This window comes from Crotalus tigris, unplaced genomic scaffold, assembly GCF_016545835.1.
Source record: "Crotalus tigris isolate CLP2741 ecotype Arizona unplaced genomic scaffold, ASM1654583v1 scf7180000024475.591531, whole genome shotgun sequence".
NCBI classification, from domain to species: Eukaryota; Metazoa; Chordata; class Lepidosauria; order Squamata; family Viperidae; genus Crotalus; species Crotalus tigris.
In genome coordinates this window covers 494,511-506,011 of record NW_024100646.1, presented here as the reverse complement: position 1 = coordinate 506,011, position 11,501 = coordinate 494,511, and the positions used below count along the sequence as shown (strand labels likewise).

At 57.2% G+C, this 11,501-nt stretch overlaps 1 protein-coding gene across 2 annotated transcripts; it reads left to right on the top strand.

The window, feature by feature from the left end:
• The first annotated feature begins 4,194 nt into the window (after nt 1–4,194).
• Nucleotides 4,195–8,830, top strand: LOC120303695 (adenylate kinase 8-like). Of its 2 annotated transcripts, none has more exons than XM_039333388.1 (2): nt 4,195–4,249; nt 5,077–8,830. In XM_039333388.1, exon 2 carries the CDS (start codon nt 6,576–6,578, stop codon nt 8,013–8,015), a length of 1,440 nt encoding a protein of 479 aa, XP_039189322.1. In that variant the 5' UTR covers nt 4,195–4,249; nt 5,077–6,575; the 3' UTR covers nt 8,016–8,830. The 2 variants fall into 2 exon arrangements, with proteins under 2 accessions (XP_039189322.1, XP_039189323.1); XM_039333389.1 differs by having other exon boundaries at nt 4,204–4,249; nt 6,503–8,830.
• Nucleotides 8,831–11,501: the final 2,671 nt, after the last annotated feature.

Below are 11,501 nucleotides of genomic sequence, written 5' to 3'. Positions count from 1 at the left end.
GGTTAAGTGAGCTTGCCTCCGTTTTACGACCTTTCTTGCCACAGTTGGTAAGTGAATTGCTATAGATGTTAAGCAAGTAAAATAGTTGGCAAGCAAATCGGGCTTCCCCCATTGGCTTTGGCTCATCGAAAGGTGGCGAAGGGGTCACATGACCCTGGGACACTGCGACCGTCATAAAAGTGAGTCAGTTGCCAAGGCTCTGGATTTTGACCATGTGACCATGCAGGGGGGCTGCAACGATCGTTGTGAAAAATGGACATAAGTCCCCTTTTTTCAATGATGTCCTAACTTTGAACGGTCACTCCGTGAACTGTTGTAAGTTGAGGACTGCTTGTGTGCAGCTGTGGAGCCATAAGCCGACTGGCCGGATGGGAGCGGTCAGCCCATCTGGCTCGACCCCCCAAGAGGCTCCTCAACAAATGCAGCTCTTCAGCTGCAACTGGGGGGGGTGGGCACCCGGCCTCGGATAAGAGCCCCCCCACCATGATTGTGCTGGGAAACAAGCTGCCTGCTCCCTGCCCCCCCCCATGAGGGAAATGGGTAGGTAGGAAGTTTGATATATAAATAAACAGAGATGATCCAAGGCCTGGAGGCTGAATCATGGGAAGAACGGTGGCAGGATTTGGGTATGGCCAGTCTAGAGAAAAGAAAAAATAGGGGAGACAGGATAGCAGTGTTCCAGTATTTTAGGGGCTGCCACAAAGAAGAAGGGGGGTCACGTTATTCACCAGAGCACCAGAGGGCAAGACAAAAAACAATGGATGGAAACTGATCAAGGAGAGAAGCAACCTGGAATTAAGGAGAAATTTATGCTCAGTGAGGACAATTAACCAGGGCAACACCTTCCCTCCAGATGTTGTGGCTGCTGAATTACTGGATGTTTTGAAGAAGGGGCTGGACAGCCACCTGTCAGGAATGGCAGAGGGTCTCCTGCTTGGGCAGGGCTTTGGCCCAGAAGACCTCCAAGGTCCCTTCCAACTCTGTTATTCTGTTAAATAATATAAATAAGTAAATAAAATAAATAAATGCTGCCTTAGGGCCCAAGCCAGGCTTCCGGTCTTTGCAGACGCTGAGGTGTTAAACCAGGGGTAGGCAACCTTGGTTCTTTTATGACTCGTGGACTTCAACTCCCAGAATTCCTGAGCCAGCATAGCCAAGGTTGCCTACCCCTGTGTTAAATGGTTGTACTGGCACCAGCAGTGGAGTTGCCACATGGCCTCACTGGGCGCACAGCGGAACAGCACACAGATTCCTGCCTGCCCTGGTGCCCGGCTGGCAGCAGCTATGCCCACAAGGCATCCGGATCCAGCCAGTACAGCTACTTTGGGGCTGGGCTGTCAGCTCCATCGGCTCCTGCCTCTTCATCTGTCGCCCACCGGTGCCCGGGGAGGGAGGCCGAGAGATGCCAGCTGACATTGGAGCCTGTCGCTTCACACAGCTCAGCTGAGCTGCTGTGACATCCAGGAGAGGGAGCGTCTTCTCAGGGCAGGAGTGCCCAAGGCCGGTTGATGCCCCCGTTTCTCTGCCTCCTGAAAGACGGGCTGGGCCACGAGATCTACTTTCTCACCGGCATCCCAGTGCTCCAGCACGTCCAGAGGTTGCTGCTGTGGAGTCCTTCTGCCCCAAAGGATGCTGGGCACGTTTTGAGCCACATAGAAAGTCACTGATGGGAGAAGAATGAGGGGCCACTTGGGGGTGCAGAGATGGGGGGGAAGGAAGGTGCCCAGGCAGCTCAAATGGATGGAATGAGCAAGAGAGGCGCCTTTTAGGAAGGACTCAGCCCTTCTCCCCCTCCCCACTGACGGAGGCTGGTGGGAGCTCATCTTCGCAGATGGAGGGAGATTCTGGGGCGAGGCGAAGACCGCCTCCCTCTCCCTTCTCCTCTTCCTCTGGGGCGGGGGGGCTGGTTGGGACTCCTTTGCCATTCCGTGACCTGGGGTGTGTGTGTGAACGGGCTGGCACTCCCCCTTGCGGCCTTTTCCAGACTGGCATGACGCTCGGTTCCTCTGGTCTCAGCCAGCAAAGCCCCCGGCCGGCCACTCTGACCAGGCCTAGGCAGGCCGAGGAGGTGGGTCTGCACCCCCTTGGTGGGCCTTCTTCCCCCTTCCAGCTCACCTCAGCCTGTTTGGGAAATGCGGCCACAAACCGGCTCCATCCAGCAGGGAGGGCACTTGCCAGGCTGAGGGTGAATTCTCGTCTCCACTTGCTGGAGGGGCCTCCCTGGACTCCGGAGTGCTGCCTCGCCTCCCTCCCTCTGCCTGTCTGCTTGTCTTGCTTCTCCCACCGGGCTGCATCCCCCTTGGGCTTGCAGGGTCTCCTCTGATGGCTCACTTGGGTCCTCCAGGGCTGGGGGTGGCTGGGGGGCCTGCCCAAAGAGCCCCTTGCTCTAGATGTAGGTCTTTCTGGCCAGTTGAGAGCAGCCAGGCATCGGGGTGGACACCCTCCCTCCCTCCCTCCCAGAGTGGCCCTGAGCATCGCCCCTCTTGCAAGGGGCGGGGGCAACTAGGGGGTCTGGTCAGCCCAAAGTGGCTCAGCTTGAGGTGACAGGTGTGCAACTGCTTAACAGTGCCAGAAATTGGAGGAGGGGAATGTCCACTTGCTGCTCTGCCTGTAGGGTGGTGGCCACACATCAGTTCTGGCCTGGGAGCGGCTGCTCTGTTGCCTGTGTGCGGAGGCCCTATGTGCACGATCTCCCCCCCCCCTTGCTTGCCTGCTGCCTTGCCTCCTCCACAGCCCCAGTTCCTGTCCTGGTTCCATCCCTCTTGCGTTGCTCATTCGCTCCGCTTGCCCAGCGCACGGAGTGCCCCTCAGGCCTGGCCCTGGGAGGTGGGAAGGAGATGCCACTCTCCCTCTCCCTGGCATGAGGCAGCCCCCTTGCCTGTGGCCGGCCAGGGGAAGGAGGCGGTCTGTCCGTCCCTCCTTGGGGGGCCCCGGGAGGGGGTTCAGTTGTGGGGATTCCCATGGTGCTGAGCAGGTTAATTTCTATTACTGCGTCTCCTCCGGGACTCGGCTGGTTTTGCATTTGACTTGCATGTTTTCAATTGTGCATGAACGTGTGGGTGGGGTGCACGTATGAGGAGGCAACCGGGGCAGAAGAGAACTCTTTCCTCCCTGGCTGGGGTCCTGGGGACAATCCTTGCTCCGTCTGAAGCCGGTAGGAGTTGGGTGGAACCTCCCAGGAGCAAAAAGGGGAGGTTCCCGCAGAGTCCGCCTGACTCTCCCCCCTCCCCTCCCCCAGGTGCTTCCTGCCGGCGGCGAGACTCACACCGAGGCCAATGTGGGAATTCCTGCCGCCGTCGCTGCTGCTGCTGCTGTGCCTGTCCCCGCCGCCGGGCCCTGCGATGCCCCTGCCCCCTGCCCGGAATGAGTCCGGCCCGGACCCGCAGAGCCCCGGCCCTTCCCCGCCCCCCCCTGCCGCCCCCACCCTGCTGCCCACCCACAGCGAAGCCCCCGCCCTGCGGCTGAACCTGGGGCTCAACTTCCAGGTGAAGGTGCGCGGCCAGGGAAAGGGGCAGCCCCACGCAGGGTCCCTGCCCCGCAGCCAGCCGGACGCCCCTGCCCGCTCCCCGGCCGAGGGGGGCTCCGCGGGCGCCGGCCAGGCTGCAGAGCCGGTCCCGGGTTCCACGGCCGGCCCGAGCTCCTCCACGGCGCGCGCCCCTCCGGGCCCCCGGCCCTCCGCCCGGCCACGGGATCACAGCAGCGAGCTCGGGTTCCAGGTGGAGATCGGGCTGAGCGCCGGGCTGAGCCAGGAGCCCGGCTCGGTGCTGGGCGGCGGCGGCGGCGGCAGCCTCCTCCCTGCCCTGGCCGACGCCTTGGGGATTGCCAGCCAAGGTGGGGCCCCCGGTAAGTGCTGCTGAAGACTTTGGGGAGAGGGGGGCGGGGGGGACGCGCTAATGCCTGTCCTGGAAAGGCCGGGCCAGGGCGCGTCCGGAGCCGGCGCCGGGGAGCCCTGCGGTGGCCAGCGAGGGGCCCCGCAGGAATGGCTGGAGCTCCGCCAAGCCCTGGGCGATGTTGGCTGGAGGGGCAGAAGAGAGAGACGCGGGGCTGAGGCTCTGGCCAACTCATCCTGGGGGGAGAGTCCCAAGCCCCCCTGCTGATCTCTTCCACGGGGTGGTCCTTCCTTCAACAGGGCTCTTTGGATTCACCCTGCCTCCGGAGCTGTGGAAGCCCCCCGAGTGGAATGTCACCGGCAGCCCCGTGGAAGAATCTGAGGACCCCCACCCCACTGCTGAAGTGACCCTGGGACCAGGTAAGAGTATAACTGGGGGGGATGGGGCAGGCTGTCCTAGGCCCCCTCCCTCCTTTTGGGGGGCTCCTCCTGGTTGTCAGTCTTGCCTTCCTCCAGGGCTCCTGGGGGGGGGAGAGGACCGGGTGGGGGAGCTGCCATGCACTGGGTAAGAACGTTCTCCAGCAACACAGCCGGACGCCTGGCTGGGAGAGGGAGCCAGAGATGGCGGGAGATTGGTCTCCTCCTTGAATGTTTCTCTGGATTTGGATGGCGGAGCAGCCAAGGGTCCTCTGGGCCACCCCCCAGGGCCCGTCTTCCTCCAGGGGTCCCCCGGGGGTCCCCCGGAAATCTTCCTTGGTCTGGAAACCAGGCCCTGGAGGTCTCCTTGTCACCTGACCTTCAGGGAGGTTTCCCAAGAAATCTGGTTTAGCAGTGACTATGAACAGCCGTCAAATTTGCTGAGATTTTTAAAAATAATTTGTATTAAAGCGTTTTTTGCAAAGTTAAAAGATTAAATAAATAAAGTTAACAAACAATGGAGACCAAAGGGAAAAATTAAACCTTAAAGAAGGAACTTCCGATCTTCTCCACAGCAGTTACATGCTTAAAGCTGCTTCCTCCCTTCTGAATTAATAATGGGGTTCCTTCTCCCCTTTATTAATTGGCAATTCCACAAATCGCCAGTTCATTTTTACCCATTTTCAGCAAAAAGTCCTTTAAAGTATTCTGATATAAAAATAAAAAAGTGAATTTAGCCATTTCTGCCAGTTCTTCATCCTCCATTCCTCCATTTTGTGTATTTTTCCCTTCTTCTGTCTTTGTATGTATATTAACTTGACTGCATCCAGGGGCCTCTCCTGACTGACTATCCATAGGTCCTAGTAAGCGAAATTCTACTTATCAGTTTTTAAAACTCTGAATCCTCACTGCTTTTTAATAACTCCACCTTACATGATAAAATGTCCCTTCGCGCTTTTTTACATTTCCGAGAACAATTGTAGGAGGATTTTGTTGGGATTTCTGGTAGCGAAGCAAATGCGCCTAGATTACCTGCCCCCTCGATTGCTTTGCACCCGTGTAGTTGTGGGAGGGGGCTACGAGGGGGGGCTGCTCTCCATGCAGGAATTTCCTCAGGATGTTCGAGCAGGACAGAAATTCCCGGGAGCCTCCAAGTGAGAGCAAAGTCCTCTTGAAAGCTTCAGAATGTTGGATCTGAATTCTCAAGTTGGATCTCCTGGAGGATGTGGGATCTGGGGGTGTTCGTGCCCCTAATTGTTGTGGTCCTTCCATGCAACAACGCTAGAGTGGGATGGGTTGTGCTTGGGTGTGCATGAAAGCAGGGAGTCCAATGCAGGGAGGAGAAAGAAGGGACAGAAGAGGGGAGAGGGGTGGGGCTGTCTGGCCTGCAGGAACCGCCATCCAAAGCCTCTTCTGCATCAGCATCAGCGTCAGCGTCTCTGGTCACCAGAAGGCCTAGGGGGCAAGACCGGCTCTTTGGCTGGCTGCTTTCCAATGCCTGTCTCGCCCTTTGCCCCTGTTACCCTCAAACATTCCTCCCTGGTTCCGTCATGGAGCCGGGGGAACAATTTAAAAGAATCTCTGATTGTTTATGTAGAATGTAGATTCAGCTGCCCATCTTAAGCGCATAACTCTGGGCAGGGAACGATAAGAGAACCCACAACCCATGAAAATAGTCTGGTCCAAGGACATACCAAGTGAGGCTCCACCTGGCATGCAGCGTCCTAACAGACAGGCGGGCACACGTCCTCTTCTGGGCCTTACCCACCAAGGGAAGCAGCTGCCCTTCTCCTGAACTCCACTACAGCCCTGCTCATCCTGGGCGATGGGTGTCAAGGGGCATCAACTTCAAAACAGGCAGCCGGTGCCACCTCAGGTGCCCAGAGCTGGCAGAGGAGCGCCACCTGCAACCTTGTCACTGCAGGCAGGAGCTGTCTCGTGAGCAGCCTGATGGAGGATGGCAGCCCCTACTTGGCTGCTCCAAGGGGAGGAGAGCGTCCCTTGAGCCGGGCGTTTGTCTCCTTGTGTGTCTGGGAGGGAACAGGGACGTCTCGAGTGCCAGGAAGCAAAAGTGAAAAATGCGGAGGGACGAGGCAATCCAGAATATTTGCGGCTGAGCAGGATTGTCCATGCTCTGGCCTCTTCTCCCTCGAGTTCCCTGGACTCTCTTGGGGGGGGCCACTCCCATGGGGGGAAGTTCTCTGACTCCACTGGACAGATGCGGCTGAAGGTTCCATGGGCTGCTTCCATCATCAGAAGCACCTGGCAACCTTGGAATGCAAAGTCTGTTTAAGAACCCACTTTACTGGGCAGTCTCCAACATTCAGAGATGGATGCTACCAGCAAGCCTCACCAGATCCCCCCGGAGATGGGAATCTATGCCGAAAAGCACAACATCTTCCAGATCATGCAGGGCCTGATGGAAGCCCTCCTTGTGGCCCGGCCAGCCAAACCCATTGACTTCATGATAGAACACCTCAAGAAGAACAATGAAGAGGTGCCCAGGGTCTTCATTGTGGGACCCCCGGCCTCTGGGAAGACCACCATCGCCCGCTGGATTTGTAAGCACCTCAGTGCAACATATCTTTGCCCCAAGGAGCTCGTGCGCATCAAGCTGCTGAAGAAGGCCAAGGAGGCCGAGGGCTATCAAACACGTGGGGAGAAGATCCCTGATGAGCTGTGGGCTTCTCTCCTGCAGGAACGCTTGAGCGACGTGGACTGCGAGACCTTGGGGTGGGTGGTGGATGGCTTCCCCCAGACCAGGAACCAGGCCCTGGAGCTCCAGACCCTGGGTGTCCTCCCTCGGCACCTTGTGGTCCTTTATGCCCCAGACACGGTGCTGATCGAGAGGAACCTGGGGAAGCGTGTGGACCCTCTCACCCAGGAGGTGTACCACACCACCTTTGACTGGCCGGTTGACTTCACTGTGCAGAAGCGCTTGGTAAAACCGGAAGATACCTCCGAGCAAGCCACCGCTCGGCGGCTTTTGGAAAACCACCGCAACATGCCTGGCATTGTCCAGACATACCAGGATTGCTACAAGGCTATCAACGCCGACCAGCCTTGCGTTGATGTCTTTGCCCAAGCGCTCAATTTTGTGCAGAGTCGTCCACGGTCCAATGCCCCCTTCACTCCCCGCATCCTGCTCCTGGGTCCCCCGGGCAGTGGCAAAAGCCTGCAGGCAGCTCTGCTGTCCCAGAAATATGGGGTGGTCAACATTTTCTTTGGGGACCTCCTGCGGGAGAAAGTGGCTGGGAACACAGGCGTGGGCGAATTCATCAAGCCTTTTTTCAAAATGAGGTGCCCTGTGAAAGACAACATCGCTCTGCACGTCCTCAAGGAGCGTCTGGAACAGGATGACTGCCGCACCTATGGATGGGTGCTCCACGGCTTCCCTCGTGACGTGGACCAGGCACTGCTCTTCCGGCAGATTGACGTCGAGCCCAACCGAGTCTTCTTCCTCAACCTGCCCACCGAGGTAGGGCTGCAGCGCATCTGCCAGCGTGCCACTGACCCCATCAGCGGAGAGAGATACCACACCATCTACAAGCCGCCTGTGGATGAGGAGGTCCACCAGCGCTTGTGCAGGCACCCCAAGGATGACCCTCTCCAAGTGGAGCGGAAGACGGACATCTACAGCCACAGGCTGGCTGAGCTGGAGGAGCATTACGAGGACTCGATTTGTCTCAATGCAGACCAAGATCCCTACACCGTCTTCGAGTACATTGAGAGTTGCCTGGTCAAGCCTCTGCCCATCTGTAAGCTGTAACGCCAGAGAGGTGACCCCCGTGGCTTTGCCAGCACTGCCCTGGCAGCAAGCAGCAGGGCATGGATGGCAAGGGGAGGGCAATGTGTTTAGCAGTGATGGGAGAATAAAAATATTTTGTTTTAACGTGGAAGCCATCTCTGCTTCTTGTTTAAGAAATGCCTTGCCCCTGGGTCAGCCATGGTGCCCGGGTCCTGCAAGTCACTGCTCTTGGTGCCCACCTCTGTCAATTGGCAGCAGGCTGGGTGTCAGAAAAGAGCCTCGTTCTGCCTTCCCAGGCCTGAACTAATGTCTCCCAGGGATCCTGTGGTTCGTAGTGGCACGTTTTGGATACCTGCCCTACAGATTAGCCTGCTCTGCCCCCTGAGGCCCCAAAGGGTTGGGCCCAAGAAAAGGGCACCTCCCCCTGTCAGCAGAGCCCGGTCCAGGTGAGGCAGTTTCTGTCCAGTTGACAGGGAAAAACAGGGCTGATGGAATTACAGCTGGGAGCTTCTGGCTACCCTTGCCCCTCGGTGCCCCTCGGCCCCCATTCCTAATTTTGTAGAGGGAGGGGCAGGTGACCACAGAAGAGTGGGAGAAGTTTTCCAAAGGGGTTTGGTTCTGGGTCCCCCGAAATTTGCCATGTCTCCCCAGTTAGGCTGTGCTGCTGCGGACACAGCACTCTTAGGGGTCCAGCTGCCACAGAGGTAAGTGAGGACTTGCCCTTGGGGTGGGGGAGGGAGCTGAGTTTTCCCCATTTGGCTGGCTGGTGTGGAATCCTCAGGCCCCCCGGTGGTCTTCTGCCTGTCCAGGGCATCTGCTCCATTAGCAGAGGGTTTGCTCTGCCCTCAAACCTTGGGAGGGGGGTGGATGCTTTGAGAGCCCTTGGGTATCTCCAGCTGGCCCTGGGTGGGCAAGCAGGCCAGGCCCCTTGTTCTCCTTCTCCCCATCTCCCAATTAATGGAGTAACAGAGTTGGAAGGGACCTTGAAGGTCTTCTAGTGCAAGGGTCTCCAACCGTGGCCACTTTACGACTTGTGGACTTCAACTCCCAGAATTACTCAGCCAGCCATGCTGGCTGAGGAATTCTGGGAGTTCAAGTCCACAAGTCGTAAAGTAGCCAAGGTTGGAGACCTCTGTTCTGGTGCAACTCCCTGCTCAAATGGCTGTCCATCTCTTCTTAAAAACCGCCCGGCTGATCTTCCACCTGAACATAGCTGGGAAGATCTGTTTGCTTCAGCTCCTCCATCCTTCACGTGGCCTCCTGGCCAGCCACTTAAGGCGGAGGATCCCCTCGTCTGGGATGGCCCCTGCTGGATCTCATCTCAGAGACTTAAGGAACGCAATGGCACAACACGGGAGAAGAAGCCCACCAGGACCAGCCCTCCATCCGCATTTGAAGGAGAAAGGCCGCTCTTTCAAGGACAGCAAAGTCCACATTCTGGACAGAGAGGACCGCTGGCTTGAAAGAGGGGCCGAAGAGCCCGTCTAGGTCACAACTGAACAGCTCTCTCTCAACAGAGGGGGAGGGATACGACACCAGTCTACAACACTGTCCTTTCAGCAGCTCCAAGAAGGCTCCACCCCCATTTGCACCACTCAGGTGACCCCGAGGACACAGATAAGCCTCCAGGTGGCCTCAGTGACTTTCTAAAAGAAAGCAAATGACCAGCTGTCTGCAAAGGAATATAAGTCCTTCCATTCCCCGCCATCCAGTCAGAGCTGAAGAAGCTTGTTGGAAGAGAAGCAAAACGTCTTCAAAGAGAAAAAAGAAAGTCCACTTGCCTCCTGAAAAAGCATCTTGGGGACAAAGTCAAGAACTACCTATACTTAAGATCCAAATCTGAAGTTACAAAGGCCTGTTTCCCCTCCCCCCCATGATCATGTGACCACATTTTGGGCACTTGGCAACTGGCTGATGCTTATCAGACTAGAGGTGACATGATAGCAATCTTCCAATATCTCAGGGGCTGCCCCAAAGAAGAGGGAGTCAAGCTATTTTCCAAGGCACCTAAAGGCAGGACAAGAAGCAACAATGAATGGAAACTCACCAAGGAGAGAAGCAACCTGGAACTAAGGAGAAACTTCCTGACAGTGAGAACAATTAACCAGTGGAACAACCTGCCTCCAGAAGTGGTGAATGCTCCAACACTGGAAGTTTTAAAGAAGAGACTGGACAGAAATGGTGTCCGAAATGGTGTAGGGTTTCCTGCCTGAGCAGGGGGTTGGACTAGATGACCTCCAAGGTCCCTTCCAACTTTATAATAATAACAACAACAACAACAACAACAGTGTCTGCAATGATCCATAGTCACATGACTCCAATTTAGGATGTTTTTCTTGGGAACCAGTGTTTACTTCCAGTCCTTGTCTAAAAACCCCACAGCGAACAGCCAGGGCCTTTTCTTCTCAGCCCCTGTGTTCCCTTAACGGTAACCCCTGTGGCAAAAGAAGTATGTTTAGGTGTGTGTCGTGTATGTGTTCACTTTGAGAGCGGGCAACTAAATTTCATTTTTGATGTGTGCCATTGTGCTATCTTCTCTCATCTCATCTCCTCTTATCTTTTGCAATTTTTAACCTGGAGGCCTGCTCTTTCGCCAGCTCCTCTCTGAGTTATCTGCTCCACAGGCTATTTCTGGGTTACCAGCGTTGGCGCTGCCATTCCTGTGCAGCACCCAGGGTGCTCCCTTCCTGTTCACCCTCCTCTCTCCCGCATGGTGGGTCGCAGCCATGGAGGAGAGCCCCCTCCCCAGTCGTCGTCCTCACTGGTGATCGGTCAGCCTGGCTGCCTCTAGTCCTGGGGCTGGAGTCTTACATCCCGACTGGTTTGGACCACCTCCCTGGCAGCTGCCCGTTCCTTGGGCGGCCCGAGCAGCTTCTCCCAGCCTTGGGTCCCCCTCCCCACACATTCAGGAGAAGAAGGGTGGCTGCTCAGGGGCAGGCCAGGCTAGGAGACCTCAGGGGTCTGCAGGACAGGAGGGGGGGCAAGGAGTGTGTTGTGACGTTGCAGGGGCAAAGGGGCAAGACACTAAAACGAAGGGGGGGAGCACTAGTGTCAGCCTTGACCAAACCCTGCAATTGGTGCTGCACAATTCCTGGACCTCTGGCTGTGCCCGCGGATGGCAGGCTTGGCATGTCTCCTAGGAAGAGAGAGGGAAGGGCTGGAGGACACTTGGAGACACCTCTACAGCAGCCCCTCCTCCTCCTCCTCCTCCTCCTCGGGGACTCTGCGCTGGCGGAGCAGCTGCCCTCCCACTTGGATCCCGCAGGCTGCGCAACGGCAACGCACAGACTTTGCCAGCGCTTCTGCGGAGGGGGAGCCACGGCTGAGGGGAGCCACCTTCGCCCGGCACCGCAGGGCATGGGCCGGGAACTCCGGGCTTTCCTTTACCCCTAGGAGGGCTTTCCATTTTCGGGAGGGGAGGGCTCTGCAAGGGCGCGCTGCGCGTTGTGGGCTGCCGTCTGGGCAGGAGCGGCCCCTCCCTTCCTGGCTTAATCCTCCCCCCCCCCT

Excerpts from the sequence above, each read along its gene's own strand:
- LOC120303695 (XM_039333388.1), top strand. The coding sequence starts at position 6,576 with ATGGATGCTACCAGCAAGCCTCACCAGATCCCCCCGGAGATGGGAATC.